General features: G+C 34.9%; 1 protein-coding gene across 1 annotated transcript in view; it reads left to right on the plus strand.

Moving 5' to 3' along the window:
* LOC108968984 (synaptotagmin-5) overlaps positions 1–12,213 on the plus strand; it is an 89,791-nt gene extending 77,578 nt beyond the window's left edge. Inside the window, exons 2-8 of the mRNA XM_018933406.1 lie at positions 8,902–9,120; positions 9,187–9,273; positions 9,337–9,733; positions 9,803–10,083; positions 10,145–10,294; positions 10,366–10,506; positions 12,067–12,213. Of these exons, the coding sequence (XP_018788951.1) occupies positions 8,902–9,120; positions 9,187–9,273; positions 9,337–9,733; positions 9,803–10,083; positions 10,145–10,294; positions 10,366–10,506; positions 12,067–12,213 (1,422 nt within the window). The remainder of the gene's footprint in view (positions 1–8,901; positions 9,121–9,186; positions 9,274–9,336; positions 9,734–9,802; positions 10,084–10,144; positions 10,295–10,365; positions 10,507–12,066) is intronic.
* The last annotated feature ends 4,604 nt before the right edge of the window (positions 12,214–16,817 follow it).

The following is a 16,817-nucleotide window of genomic DNA, read 5'->3' on the forward strand; positions in this document are numbered from 1 at the left end:
TTTAAATATTTTTTTAATTAATAAAAATTCACAATAGCTGTATTCGACTGAAATTAAACTTTATTTTGATATAAATATTAATGGATATTAATAATGGTCTTAATATATCGAATATAATATTTATAATTAAACATTAGAACATTAAAGGTAAGAGGTTCGTAAAATGCCGACTTAACTTTACGATTTAACGTGACGAAATCGAGATTTAGATTATCAGGTGGAAGGTGGAAGTGAAGCATAGCCTAAGCGCTTCGCGTTTAAAGCATGCGAGGATATTTTACGCTCCATCTAAATTGATATTTTTTTAATTACTACTACCCTTGCTATGTGACTGATCGAAACTGATAAGAATGCTCAAATTTTTTGCTCATTAAAGTAATTGCTTTACGATTTTTATTGGAGGGAAAAGCATAAGTTATTATTTATACAAAACTGTTTCTTACTCGTTTTAACTGGCTAAAACTGTTTCGATTAAATTTAATCGATTTTTGATGGTTGAATTTTTATTAAAGCAAAATATTTTTATACTCTCGCAACATGTGGCTACAAAGTATAAGAGTTTTGCTCACCTAACGGTTGTTTTTTATCACGTAAAACTGAACTAACCTTATAACAATGGTTATATATTTATAAGAATTATTAAGATGACGGGACAACTTGAAACCTGGGGACTGTCTATCTGTCCGTTTGCGCAGTTGTAACTTGAGCAAAATTTAAATATCTTGATTAAACTTGGTACTCATATTTCACTAATCGAAAACCTTTAAAATTACATACAGTGAAACTTCGGTAAGTTGTAACCTCGATTAGCGAAAAACCTTGATATTTCATAGTATTTCTTCGGTCCCTAGAGAAATTCGCGAAAAATGCATGTATTTCGGTCCCTTTGATTGAATTTTCGTATTTTCTTGAGACAAAAATTGAAAAATGTGTATCAAAAGCCTCTACCACTCGTATTTTTTCCTCAAAAGAATCTACAACTCCTATTTTTCATAATATAATGTATAATTTCACCGCCCACACTGCAATGGAACATTTGAGCAATGTGCAGACTGAATTTCTCCCACCTAACACCACTTCAGTTTTGCAACCACTCGACAATGGCATAATCAAAAGTTTCAAAACATTGTACCGTAAAGAAGTTGTTGTTAAACTGCTTGAAAGCATCGAGGAAAAAAAGGATTATTCCATTTCGATTGCTCATAAAGCCTGGACAAATATCAGTAAGTCGACTATTAAAAACTGTTTTCGAGCTTGCGGTTTTGTTAAAGATCAAAATGTAGTCGTAATCAGCGAAGATGTACTTCACGTAGCAGAGTGGGATCGTGTTCCACAAAATGCAGAAACACGTGTAAACTTTGATGACTACATTCATGTTGATGATGAGTTGGTGATTACTGGAAGCCTCAATGATGATGAAATTCTGGGTTTCGAAAACATCGACGATGAAAACGATGAAACATTTGAAATTCCCTCAGTTTCCACAAAGGTTGCGAAAGCTTCAATTGAAAATTTGCGTCTTTTTTTCATGGCATCAAATGTTGACGACAGACTGACATTATAAACATTGATAATGCCATAGATAAAATACGCCAAAATAATGTCCGTTTTTTGTACAATTTTTCAAAATGCATACATACATATATTGATTGAATAACATATGTACTTTATATTTTAAAATTTAAATATGTACAATCATTTCTTGTTTTTTATGTAAAATTGAAAAAATTCTGTATGTTGCCTCTATAAGTTGTATAACTCGATAACTTGAAAAACTCCGTAACTCGTATTTAAATTGTGGTCCCTTGCAAATACGAGTCATCGAAGTTTCACTGTAATTAAGATAAGAGATACAAAACTGTTATTTTGAGGCAATGAATCGTATTATTGATGGGCACGGTTTGAAATAATTCGTTAACTCAGATATTGAACGCAGGGAGTAGCACCACCCAGGTCCCCAAGGACCTGTTTGACCAAATTTATTACATTCATTATGGATGATTATAACAATAGACTACAACCACGTCTACTTCCCATATAACACAGTCCACTATGATTATTTCACCTTCCAGGACACAAATCAAGCAACAATGAGTACTACGGTATACACATTTGCACAAATAGTGTCGGGCGAACCATAAGTGTTCAAACCCCCATATACCAAAGCTGTAAACCCCAGTCTTTCCATTATAATTTTCGTTTCATTGCTTCTTTGAATGAGTTTATATCACATTTGTGTATGTACATTTCTCATTTCAGTTAATTTTGTTACCAATATCTCGGATTTGAAGCCAAATAAATGAATGAAACCAAATATGTCTCAGACCTGCAATATGTTCAAGTTGATAAAATACCAAACATGATTGTAATGCTTTCTTTCCCAAAAATTTTATACCCTTGCCACATGTTGCCACAGTGTATAATTTTTTTTTCACCTAAGTATGCATCACCTAAAAATATTCGAGTTAGATATAAGGTTATAAATACATATGTATATAAAAATGATCAGGATGATAAAACGAGTTGAAATCCTAGTGAATGTTCGTCCGTCCGTGCGAGCTGTAACTTGAGTAAAAATATCGTATATTGTAATTTTTTTTTTTTGAGTAGGAGGCATCAAAAGCCGGAGTGCGGRACTTTAATCCGCTAAACCTAACCTACTCCCAACTCCAGACTCTTCCACGGAACCACCTGCTATATAAGTATGTTCCTTGGCAAAAAAGGAGTATTTGGTTGGGTGTATCAAACCATTTCCACGCCAACAAAACGCCATTAAAGGAAAATATATAAAGGGCCATAACTAGGTATCCGCAATCAAATATGTTTATTGTACATATCTCTTACACGGTTCAAACCAAAATATCCAAATTTGCTCAAGACAAATCTTATAAGAGCACTTCTGACAGTAATAAGATGGATGAAATCGCATCATAGCCCTGTTCACTCCCCACTTAACGGTACTGTTAAGGACTACTAAAAGCAAGACAAATCAATAACAGAAACTCCATATACATTAAATTTTACCACCGAGATGGTATTAGACAACTTTATAAGAGCTTTTGACGACTGGTGAGGATAGTAGCAATTACAACTAATTTGATTTCTTTTGCCTCGCTAATTTTGCGGCCTGATATATTGGGTAGTCGAAAAAGACTTTTCGTATTTTTAATCAAATTTTAACTTATTTTTTACATTTATAATAATAAATAAATAAAAAAATATGTACCATTTGGGTCGACCAATTTTTGGCATCTTTAGCTAAAGACATTGTTTCATTATTGTAAATCGAAAATTCCAAAACGGAAGCGAGTGAACCATTATTGTACTTCACGAACTGATACAGCAGGTGTCCGTAAACTTCACTAATTGCATTGACGGCTCGTGGCAATATCAAGAATTTCTTTATTACTTTTACTCATTTTTGAACAGCTGTAACCTTTTTTCAACTTCCAGAATTTAATTTTTTTGGTTAAATAACGTTTAAAATCTCAGCTTTCCAACATCCAACACTATAGTGTATGACACAATGTGATCAATAGCACTGGAGATACCATATACGACTCCAACAACATCTATTGACAAAATACGAATATACCTAATATTAAGTTTTATATTTCGGGATTTGACTATCACTCGTTTTTCAATCTGGCAACTCACAACTTTATCGTAAAGCTTCACATTTTTGATGTTATACGTACTCAGAACGTTTTGATATTCGAGCGTTATTATAATAATTTAAAATCTTTTTCTCGGCCAAAAAATGGATTATCTCAGCAACAGTGAACCCATGAACTTCATTAAATTTTGGGCTCCTCAACGAATTTCGCAAAGGTTGTTCAAAATCAGTTGTTGTTCCGGAAATTATTGATGCTGCGCGCAAAGTGATATTGCATTACAGGCGTTAGTGGGACTAGCATATTATACATTCTATATTATAGAAAATTTGTCGAAAATGTTTATCCAAATTAACAATTTACCTGTTTTTACTTGTGGTGTAATCGGGAAGTAATCAAAAAATCAATCCAATCCGTTCGATTCAACAAAATCAACAAAATTCAACGAACCCTGATTTCAATGCAATATTCAACGCACTTCAAGAATATATAAGTATATAATTGAAAAACGATTCTAGGGTGCAAGAGTATTAGATATTTTGGATTAATTTCTATTTCATTTATTTTCCCTGAAGTGCATCTTTATGGCCTTGTCATATTGTCTGTGAAAACTCAGGTAAACAGTTTCCAAAACATTTAACAAATGGAAAAAGCATAGAAAATTTGTCCTTTTTTTTGTTTTTTTTTTTTKAAGACTTTTCCTATAAATAAAAATTAATTTCGCAACAGTTACGCCTCTTGCGAAATACCAGCTACAGCAAGCCCATGCCGAGCTACCACCACATCTGGTGTAGCTATGATTCTCGCACTAGAATACAATTCGAAAACGAGCGATTACAAAAAAGACCAACAAGAAATTTACCATCTATTAAATAAATTAAATCTAAACGACAAATTGGTGGCAAATGAGGTGAGGTATAAAAGCACGTGGAACGAATGGTCGGCAAGCCAAAACATAAAATGGGTGAAAGACGGAAATTGCCAGCGCCGCGGCGGGCCGGGTGTTTCGAGCACGATCAACCGCCGATGCAGCGAACCAACCCTCGATTACATTAAGGAGAGCCTTATCATCGAGTGGTGTGTGTCTCTTTCGACAAGTAGCAATCTGAATAGACAGTTATTGCTTTTGGTTTTTGTTTGTTGCTACTCTGCTTTGCTGCAATATATGTACATATATTGCAACAACTTAGCACCTTTGTCAAGTACATATGTACATATGCATATGTACACTCATATAAATAGCTAGATAAAAGAGTATAGCTCTCTCCCTACTAAAAAGTTACTTTATGCGTTTTACGCATGCATTCGTATGCGCGTATTTTGGTACATACTACCTCTCTTTGCATCTGTTATTTTATTTGTGATTTACTTTTTTTCTCCAATAGAAATTTTTATTTCCTTCAATTCAAAACTCTACGGGGAAATCAAATGAAAATTGATTGTCAACCACTTTTAACTGGCAATTGGAAGTAATTGCTTAAGTAAACGGTATTTGATCATCTTATTCTGCATTCTTCTCGTTCTTATGTGCTATCACATATTTTTCAGTAGTTCAGAGCTTATCTAAATAACATAACAAGAAAAAATGTTAACTTCGCACCGAAGCTAAATAACCTTCACAAGTGCATTTCTGTTAGTAACTATGTGTTCAGTTTATATGGAAGCTATATGAAATAGTAATTCGTTCTGAACAATTTTTTTGCAGATTATATTGTCACCCGCAGTAATCCATGTCAAATTTCGTGAAGACACCACGTCAAATTCGAAAGATTTCCATACAAACCCTTGATTCGGATCGTTCGGTTTGAATGTCAGCTATACGCTATCTGAACAATTTCTTCGGAGATTACATTATTGCTTTAGGTAATAACCTGTGCCAACTTTTGAGAAGATACATTGTGAAATGTTAAAGTTTTCCATAGAAAAACTTGATTCCGATCGTTCAGTTTGTATGGAAGCTATATATTATAGTGGTCCGATATCGACAGTTCCGACAAATGAGCAGCTTCTTGAAGAGAAAATGACCTTTGCAAAATTTCAAAACGATATCTTAACAAGTAAGAAAGGGCTAAGTTCGGGTGTCACCGAACATTTTATACTCTCGCATCAAATACCGTGTTTGTGTAAAGTTTTATTCCGCTATCATCATTGGTTTCTAATGTATATATTATACAGGAAGGCATCAGATGGAATTCAAAATAGCGTTATATTGGAAGAAGGCGTGGTTGTGAACCGATTGCACCCATATTTCGTACAGGGTGTTAGGAAACTATTATGTACCGAATTTCATTGAAATCGGTCTAGTAGTTCCTGAGATATGGTTTTTGGTCCATAAGTGGGCGTCGCCACGCCCATTTTCAATTTTTAAATAAAGCCTGGGTGCATATTTTTTCTGATATTTCTTCCGTAAAATTTAGTGTTTCTGACGTTTTTTTTTTTAGTCGGTTAACGCACTTTTAGTGATTTTCAACATAACCTTTGTATAGGAGGTGGGCGTGGTTATTATCCGATTTCCTCCATTTTTGAACTGTATATGAAAGTGCCTGAATGAAACAACTCTGTAGAGTTTTGTTGGCACAGCTATAGTAATTTCCGAGATATGTACAAAAAACTTAGTAGGGGGCGGGGCCACCCCACTTTTCCAAAAAAAATTACGTCCAAAGATGCCCCTCCCTAATGCGATCCTTTGTGCCAAATTTCACTTTAATGTCTATATTTATGGCTTAGTTATGACACTTTATGGGTTTGTGGTTTTCGCCATTTTGTGGGCGTGGCAGCGGGCCGATTTACTCTTTATAATACTCTCTTTAGCAACTTTGTTGCGAGAGTATAAAAACTGAGGGACTAGTTCGTATATATACAGACAGACAGACGGACATGGCTAAATCGACTCAGCTCGACATACTGATCATTTATATATATACTTTATAGGGTCTCCGACCCTTTCTTCTGGGTGCTACAAGCTTCGTGACAAACTTATATACCCTGTTCAGGGTATAATAACATATGTATGTAATATAATGGTCTCACCGTGGCAAGCTTGTTTGTAAATAGTTTTTTTTTTTCATAACTTATGTGTACTTGATTTCAGACAAAGTATTTAGATCGAAACAAGAGGCATTTAAATCATTCCACCCAAGATCTTTTAACTCTCAAGTTTGAATCCTAAGAAGACAATGTTCCATTGATTTCTTTTTACATTGTTATTTATTAAAGATATTTTTACAAGTAAGGGCTTCAAATAGAACGATCGCCAAGCATACGTCCCAAAAAGATAATTGATCTTGCCGATGCTGTATGAGATATACGACGACATTGACATAGTTCAGCGAATTAAAAGACAGCGGCTACGCTGGCTAGGTCATATTGTCCGAATGGACGAAAACACTCCAGCTCTGAAAGTGTTCGACGCAGTAGCTTTTTTCCTTTAACGAGATATCTTCACCAAATTTAGCACGGGGTATAGTTTAAAACAACGGTGCATTCACCGAAGTAAATAATAAAATACAAAATAACTAATCCAGACCAACTTCTTGTACGGAATATTTTGCATTTGTGTAGGGTATGATAGCTTCGATGCAACCGAAGTTAACTTTTTCTTTTAATATCTTTATTTTTTTTTTGATATTCTGCTTATTTTAATATTCAAAGATTTGATTAAGAAAATTTGAATGTATCGAAATCTGAACTAGGTCTTTGGTTTAATCGACTCAATTATTTAAATAGGTTAAATCCAATTGCATAGATTTATAAGCACATCTTTAATGCCGCAACGAATTTACTATGTATGTATATGTATGAACTTAGTAATTTCTTCACTTCATATCCTCCATAAGGACACAGTATATATGTACGTATACATAATTACCAACCATGGTATGTGTGGCGCAGTGGTCCTTTATACTTGAGCCCGAAATAATTAATGCCAATTCGGTGCTGAATATGGAGACATACTCATAGTAAACACACACACTATAAAGTCATGCGAATCCAAGTACTGTTAGTGCTGTTAATTAATCCACGTAAGTGAAGCCAACACACCCTCGACGTTGTCCAGTTATCTATGTTGGCCGCACACCTAACTGTGAACAGTCGTCTATGCGTCCATATGTTTGCTGAAAATTAGTGTACTCCGGCGAGTGTAGCAAGGTACAGCAATGTCGACTTTAAATTTACCTTCGGTAATTCTCTGCTAATCCCTGCAATGTGACACACAAATGACGTATGTCGCAAACATTTTGCCGCACTCCGCGTGGCGATCACACTCAGCTCAACGGGATTGATATTGAGGTGTTCGCACGCAAAACCACTATTCCGGAATGAGGCTAATTAATGTTTTCAGTCTACGTGTATCTATGTATGTATGTAGTTTTATCCGGGTGGCTCATACATAGCGTAAAGTCTGTGTATGTCTGTCAAAATGAATATTCACAGCACATTCTAGACGTTAAACCCATCCTCACCAGGTCATAGACTTAACGAACTTGCGGCCAAATGACAATCAAACTCATGGGGCCATATATGTAAGAGTATATCTAAAAATATATTAGACTAGTACATTACGGTTGTATATTGGCAATAAGTAATTGCAAAAATAGGCACCAAATTATACTTGTATTGAAAAAATCCCTGGATCAATGTTAGCCAAATTTAAAAATATATAGTATATACTTATGGACCGATCTAACAAAGAAATTTTACAACATACTATAAAATTAAACAGAGTCATTTTATGCATCGAAATGAAAAGTGAATGATCTACAGATATAGAGATTTGTATATTTTCAAAGAACAATTCAGTGCAGTAGTTTGAGCGACTATTTTAAGGAAGTGTGCCGTGCCTGTAAACTAGTGTATCAAAAAGCGCTACATATAGTGGAAATTCAAGATTCACTGCTTACAAAAAATATCCGCCATCAGCCTATTCGAGAAAATGAGCGGTCTCGGACCCGCCGCTTGCTGGCTTACCCACAAACGTATTGAATCGTGGTCGCGTATCGCCAGGGAGCGTGTCGGAGCCGTGCGTCGCGTAACTCTTGATCGCAATTCCGAAGATAATATCGGTGCGACGACATCCGCGTCATCCACTCCACCACCACCGCCAATGACGCCACCTCCGTCCGCTTCGTCAGTAACATCGACCACGAGTGGTATTGGCAGTGGGGCGGGCAGCGTCAGCGATAGTTGTGATTTGCCAACGGACTCTGAGGTTTCAATACACTGCATACTCTTTCATATAACTTAAAAATCAAATAATATGTTATTTACTTTTGTTCTTCTATTTTAGGAAGTTAACGTAGTCAAAGAGACTCAACCCATACAGCCGCCATCGACTTTTGGTAATTCCGCGCATATAGTAAATGCAGACGTGCTGCGTGGCCCTGCGGAGGTTCTCCACAGTCCATTGCACTTGCATCACCAGAGTCGTTCATTTCCACCGCGTCTACAGCGCACGCCATCTATTTCCAGTCAGTCGAGTATTGACAGCGCACCATCTAGACATTCAGTAAGTAATATTTTGCTCACTGGTTCACCGTTTATCATACAAATAATTTTCCCCTATTTCTTCAAGGGACACCGCGGCTCTTCACCGCAGATTCGTACATTCGGACCCGATGGTCGAAGCTCACTACCCGCCGACCCCGGCTTTCCACATCATGTAACTTTAAATTATATTTCCTCTCAGTTAAATTTTTGAAACCTGTTTTATATGTTAATATAGTTGGCTCGCTCACCAAGTCCAATGCGCACCATTTCACTGGATGCCCGTTGCGGTAGCCCCGCATCCACCGACGTCAGTGACTTGCGTACGCCCAGTCCATCACAGAGCAGCCTAGCCTCAATAGCCGGTGGTTCGGTGGTTACGAACATAAGCATGAACTCAGCAAAAGTCGGTCGCTGCCTTTCTCCACTACTTATACCGCCACGAACACCTGCAGGAGTTGACCCCGCAATTGGGCCAGCTTCACCGCTGGGTGCTTTGCAGCCAGATCTATATCGTGTTCCAGATGGTCCAATATATTTGACAGCACCTGAGTCCAGTCCAGCTTTGGGCCGATTGCATTTACGTGTAAAATATGACTATCATCTTTTCGATTTGACCGTGCACCTGATTGAAGGTGGTTTTTTATTATCATAAACATTGTTTCAAACAAATAAATACAGTTGCGATTGTTTATCCGATTCAGCTCACAACCTTTGCCCGATTGAAGAGGGAGGTTTTCGCGATCCATACGTACGTTTGATGCTTGAACCTGAGGTGGACAATCGAAAACGCCAAACACACATACATCGTGGAGAAACAAACCCTTACTTTGATCAACATTTCAAATTCCCTGTTTCACGCGATCAACTACAAGGCAAAGAACTCAAACTCCAGGTTCTCGACTATGATCGCTATTCCCACAATGATATAATCGGTGAAGTACGTATCTCTGTTGATGAATTGGATCTTTCAAAATCTGTAGAGGTGAATTTATATGAAGTAATTATCAAGAAAAAAACTAGTAAGATTTGCTTCATTTCTCCAGATATGGGGCGATTTACTACGTGTCAAGAAACCACAAGAGAATCGACCGGAGCTCTTATGCTCACTAAACTACTTGCCTCAGGCCGAACGACTGACAGTGGTCATCATGAAAGCAAAGAACTTGGATACAATACAAGAGCCCTATGTAAAGGTATGAGCGTGTTTAAAACACATTTGTTGAAAATGGACTCAAATCACTTTCTTCTCTAATATGTTTCTTAGATCTATTTAATTCAAAACGGTAAACGCGTAAAAAAGAAGAAGACCAGCATTAGCAAATCTGACGATCCCGCCAATCCCATCTGGAACGAAGCATTTACGTTTAATCTGCAGTCTGCCTACCTGCATAATGCGGCGGTAGAGGTTAGTATATTTAAATGATATATGTACATATGCATACATATATTCAGTTATATCTTCACTAAGTAAATCTTTATGTAGGTTCTTCCAGATAACGCAATTTTTCTTTAAACGAAAACGAAATAAGTGGGACATTCTTATTCTTCTTCACGATTATAATATTCCTTTACATTTGCTGGTATTAAAGCTTAAAATTGTTACCATATCGGTGACTTGTTTAAACAGAGTACAATAGCTTTCCTCACTTGACGATTATTTTTAACGGCTTCGTAAATAACAAGAAGTCTTTTAAGTCCGTATAGCTACTCCAACATGTGCAAATACTATTTGATTATTTGAATTGAACCCATAGTTAGTATCTCTCCACTTTTCAGATATTTTAATATTATTATTCTTCTTTATTGGCATAGACACCGCATAAGCGGTTATAGTAGCGTTTATAATAGCGCGCTAGTCGTTTTTCTTTTCGCAATGTGGCGCCTATTGGAGATTCCAATCGAGCCAGGTGGAGGTATTCCTCTTTGACTGCTTCTCCCGGCGGGTACAGCGTCGAATACTTTCAGAGCTGGAGTGTTTTCGTCCATTCAGACGACCTAGACAGCGTATCCCGTACAGCTTATCGTTCCATCGAATGCGACACTTGCCGTTGCCAATACTCAAAGGACCATAAATCTTTGGCAGAACCTTTCTCTCGAAAACTCGTAATGTCGACTCATCAGTTGTTGTCATCGTCCATGCCTCTGCACTATATAGCAGAAATGCAATAATGAGTTACTTATAGAGTTTGGTCTTTGTTCGTCGAGAGATTACTTTACTTCTCAATTGCCTACTCAGTCCGAAGTAGCACCTGTTGGCAAGAGTTATTATGCGTTGGATTTCGAAGCTGACATTGTTGTTTGTGTTAATACTGGTTCGAAGATAGTCGAAATTTTCTACGACTTTGAAAAATGGCGTAAACAAATGAAGATATGCAACAAGAGAAACCGGTACCGAACAAAATTTGAGAGTAATACATTTTAACAACAACCGCGTTGGTTGGTAATAGCTTGCCAAAATATTTAATTTTGCATAAAACGAACTTTATAGGGTGAAAATGAGCGATATCGAATACTAATTCTGAAGTTAAGTCAACGGTTACTACTATATACGTATAGTGTATAGGGCAAACTTCTCCGAAATGTAGCATATTTCAGGCAGAACGTCCGAGCAATTTTAAGGATTAAAAGTAATAAGAATATTATTAATAAAATCTGAGTAAAATTTCCCCTTAATTTTATTATTATTCGAAATCATTGATTACAAGCATTAGACCACTTGAAAACATTGCAAAATATAATTAGGGGTTTCACATACTTACATAGTCTCATAAAGTTATAAGTTATAACGATCCGAAAACATAGCGTTCATTGTATGCAATCCACCAACAAATTTTTTAAACTAGTATACAAATTTATGATTTTATGATTTTACGATGCTTTATGACACGTTGTGAGTACCGCAAATATATAGTTAATTTACATACATACGTTAAAGTTAAGAGGTAAACAAATTTTCTTATTGCAGATTTACGTTGTTGGTTCTGGCGGAGAAGCCATGGAAATCGGCAGCTGCGGGCTCGGACCACAAGAGATTGGTACTGGGTGCCAGCACTGGCACGACATGATAAATAACGCGCGCAAACCAACAGCTATGTGGCACTTCATTCGCTAAGATGTAAGCGCCTTTAATGCATGCATGTTTGTACAGTTATTTATACATATACTATGGAAATGTTAACACATAATACGCATATATATATATTTGATATATGTACATATGTACAAAAGTATTTACAAATCAGGTATCCGAGCACGAGTATACATATGTACATAAGAATACAAATGGCTGGATCAAGCACTTATAAGCTTTGAAATGACAGCATTTTATTTATTCATTAAAAAATTAAGACATGCATAGAGGTTTGTGAACTAAAAAATAGTAAAATTCAAAGACGCGTTGGTTTGTGTATAAAAAATAGATAATTCCACGTTATAATTGCAGATACAACTGCATAATTTTCAAAAACGCCCACACTAAGGAGCTTTTTAAAGCATATACATACTTGCCACACTATTGAAGGTACTTTAAATGTAATATACGCGACTATATCATATTTAAATATACATACTTATATAATAAATTATTGTACAATTTAAAGAAGAAACGCTTTGAGAAGGGCTTTGCTAGGATTATTTTATTATACATAAATATACATATATGTATGTATGTAAGGATATAAAATGCGGAAAAGGCGTCAGTCTTATCGAAACAAATAAATACTATTTCGAATTATATTATGAAAAAGATAAAAGATTCTATTTTCGTCTCAAGGTATAATTTTATGCCACGATTTATTAGATTTTTGAAATTACATTTGAATTTATTACTATTTGATATTTTTTGTGTTTTCATATATGTATCTACACATTGTCAACTTCTTTTTTACACTTCATTTGCGTTTTATATTCTTTCATACATTCTATAAATGTTTACACGCCTCACCAGTGTTTTATACACTTCAGCACTGGATCTTCCCAGCCTAAAACACATAAAACTGGATTACACATACATATGCAACTTTGACTGCGAACTTTTACATAAAAATTTTTCGAGGCGAAGCAAAATAAAGGAACACTCATCTTTAAACAGCTGATGCCGTTTTATCACTTTTTCTTTGGTATTTTTTATTTTTTAATTGGATGGAAATGCACCGTGACAAAAACGTACCCGGAGATCAGAAATAAAACGCAAAATATTGAATTATTCATTAATATTTATTTTGTCGCTTTCAAAGTAATCCCCACTTTCATAAGCACTTTCTGGGACGACCTTCTTCAGGGAATGTAGTTTTATCTCTTCGATCGACTGAAAACGGGCTCCACGGAGCCAAATCTGGTGAATACGGTGGTTGATCGATGATAATTATTATTAAACCCGGTCACAAACGTGGCTGGATGTGATGATGCATTATCATGGCGTAAAATCCATGAATTGATCTTCATTCGGCTTTTTTTTAAATCCATTCCGATGATTGTTGACTTGTTGTCAAACACACGAACCCATGTCTAATTGGCAGTTCTAATGATCTGTATTAGTGTACAAAATATCAATCAAAATTATTGGAACGGATTCATACGAGATCTCGAGCTCTGTCATTCTGACGTACCATATGTTTGCTTCGCTTCGTGGAAAGTTTTATGCAAATCAGCCCATGAAAACACTCATTGTAAAATTGTTTTGTCACAACCATTCCCAGAGAACCGTCTTACTCTGGGACTGCCCAAGGTTATTATCGGTTATTACCGCATTCAAAACCCAAAAACAGCCAACCATAAGTATCTACGAAAAATACGTCGTCGGCGAATTTAAGCTGCAAAAGACTTCAATAAAGGATTCAATAAAGGAACGCACGAAGCCAAGATAATTTAACTACGATAATTTAGATTCAAATCAAAGTCTGGAAACAAATCAAAAGATAATGAAATAAGAAATTTATTCTAGGCATTTCATTCTAATTACATACTTCTATAATACAATAAAATTTTATTCATTACCTTTCCAAAAAAAAATGAACGAAGAGCTGAACAATAATTGTTAGCGTGGTCCATTTCCTTTATGTCAACCTCTGTGACAAAGTGCCACTTAACCAAATAATTGTGCATTTCTTACGCTTTCTTTCAATATTGAAAACACTCAAATGGGAATGTGTTAAAAAAAAAGGATTGACTTTTTTATTTTTATCACTTGACATTTTCTGAAAGCCTTTCCGCTTAGAGTTCATGTTCCTGTAAAGCGATACATCAATTAGCGAAATTCTCTACAAAGGAGTGCGTACAAATGAGTGCGCATGTGTGTAATCACGTGCCGGTATTTTTGCTTTTTTCATGAGTAACTGCCGTTATGTCAACGAGTATGTCAACTTAAGCACCCATTCATGGGTAGTTTCTTTAGAATCGTCTACCGCACCCTCATTATGTGTGTTTCATAATTTATTCATAATTTTACATAATTTGTCATCCATCATTCTTAGAAGTATAACAAAGCAACATAAATGCAAGAAGTCAATGAATTTCTTCTGAGGTTGAGGTATTTGAGAAAATGAGCCAAAAATATGTATGTATGTATGTATTTTTTCGCATATGCATATGTACCTATCTACTCTTATATTCGGACAAGTAATTACAAAAACAATAAGATGGTATCCAAGTTGTGGCCTGAAAGTTCCATTAAATTATTTCCTTTCTGTTTGATATAAACACATTGTGAATGAAAAGAACAGTTAGCAAAATAAATGAAAATTTAAACATTCCCCTTAAACCACCTATCGGTACTCACCCAACGGAAAGTTATAGATCATGATCAAAGTAACCATTGCGGAAATTTGAAAAATGGGTAATTTCTTAAAATTTATATGAATTGCTAAAGATACCCTTGGAATAATGTTTATTTTAGAAACAAGAGATAAAAACACACTAACAAAAATAAATTTGAAGTACATACATACATATTTAAGGGATTTGCATAAAGATGGAACGAAACGACAGATGGTAGGAAAAATCATATGGTTCTATTATCGGTTCGTTTACTGGTTTGGACCGTTTTTAAGTTTTGCAATTCAATTCAAAATAAATATCTGGAAAAGGGGTTGGTTCCTCATCGCAGTAACTTTAAGTCTACTCGAAAAGGAGGTAAGAAGTGTACATATTTACATTAACCATGATATTTAACGCGAGTCCAAGCAATTAAAACTAACGCAGATAAAAATGTATCGTGTACACACCCTGTTCTTTTCGCATCGATGTTGATAAAACAGTTTACGTACGGTAAAGCAGGTTTTCGACAGTATCAATGATCGCATAAAAATTTTCGATCAATAATTCTTTACGACTCGAATTCGATGAAATATTAGATGATCTTGATTGAAATTTAGTTTTCCTTTCTTTATATGGAATTAGTTCTCGTAATTGGATATACCAAATTCATATTATTATTTTAGCAAGTTTTATGCCTCACACAGCTGCTGGAGGCATTCTTCCAAAAACGGCGAAAATCTGACCTAAGCCTTCCTTTAAATCCTTCCAATGAGTCCTATTTTGAAATGTAACAATTTTAAAGTGTTTTTCTAACAAATTTTAGTAATACAAATTTTATCAATTTATTTGTTTATTTACTGCTACTTAATATTGCAATTAAAGTTGGTATATTAATGCAAAATACTTCCGCCATGCAAAAGTTCTTCTCAGATTAACTTACGCGTCCATTTTAACGTATGTATAAAGATTTACGCTATACACTATTAAACCTATTTTAACTAGATTTACTAGAGGTCGCGAAACAATACAAAAACGAAATAATGCAAAAATCCACCTAAGCCTTTTGCTGAAAATATAAAAGATACAAGGTTTCAAAATGCAAATTTTGTTCCAAACATTAACTTAAACATTTATACTGGTGTAAGTGTATAATATATATACACAACACATAAGGAATATTGTTATACATAAATACTATATACATACATATTTACTGATATGAGAATGAAGTAAATTATTATTAAATTATTTCTTGAAAAAACTATAGAATAATAAGGGCCGTTTTCTCAATATCTGGTTAGCAGCCAGCTGTCATTAAGTTCTGGTTATCCTAACCAAGACTCCTTCCTTCGATAATCAGACATTAAGGAAACGGCCCTAGATGCTGTACGTTAGAAATGCTAACATAAATAATAAAATAGGTGTAAAAATGAGATAATATAATATTCCAGCAATTTAATAAATATATGTGTTGGTATAGGGTGAGCCTCTTCAAAAATATATATAATCCATATGTAAGAACGTGTATATACATACGTACGTTTGGAAAGTAAATATACATATTTGAATTACGTTTAGATAGCTATAGCATATTTGAACAAATGCACACATATAAATTTAGGGAGTCTTGATGTATTCCTCCTGTTAACTAGCTGAATAAACGGCCTAAAATTAGTGTAATCATGTTTTATTCTAAGTTTCCAATCTAGTATGCTAAAATACATACATACGACATTCACATGAATGATGTATAAGTATGTATATAATATGTGTATAATATCGATTTATATTTTTAGAATGTCTAATTAAGAATAAAAAAAATATATACTTACTTTCAAAGTTTACTGGTAACTAAACTAGTAAAACTGACAAAATGACGTTTTAAGGGAAATTGTAAAACAATATTAAATGATGAGGACTTATTGTACTTGCATATTGATGAACTTATGTACATGAATTTGC

Source organism: Bactrocera latifrons, unplaced genomic scaffold (genome assembly GCF_001853355.1).
Source record: "Bactrocera latifrons isolate USDA-ARS-PBARC rearing strain unplaced genomic scaffold, ASM185335v1 scaffold_236, whole genome shotgun sequence".
NCBI classification, from domain to species: Eukaryota; Metazoa; Arthropoda; class Insecta; order Diptera; family Tephritidae; genus Bactrocera; species Bactrocera latifrons.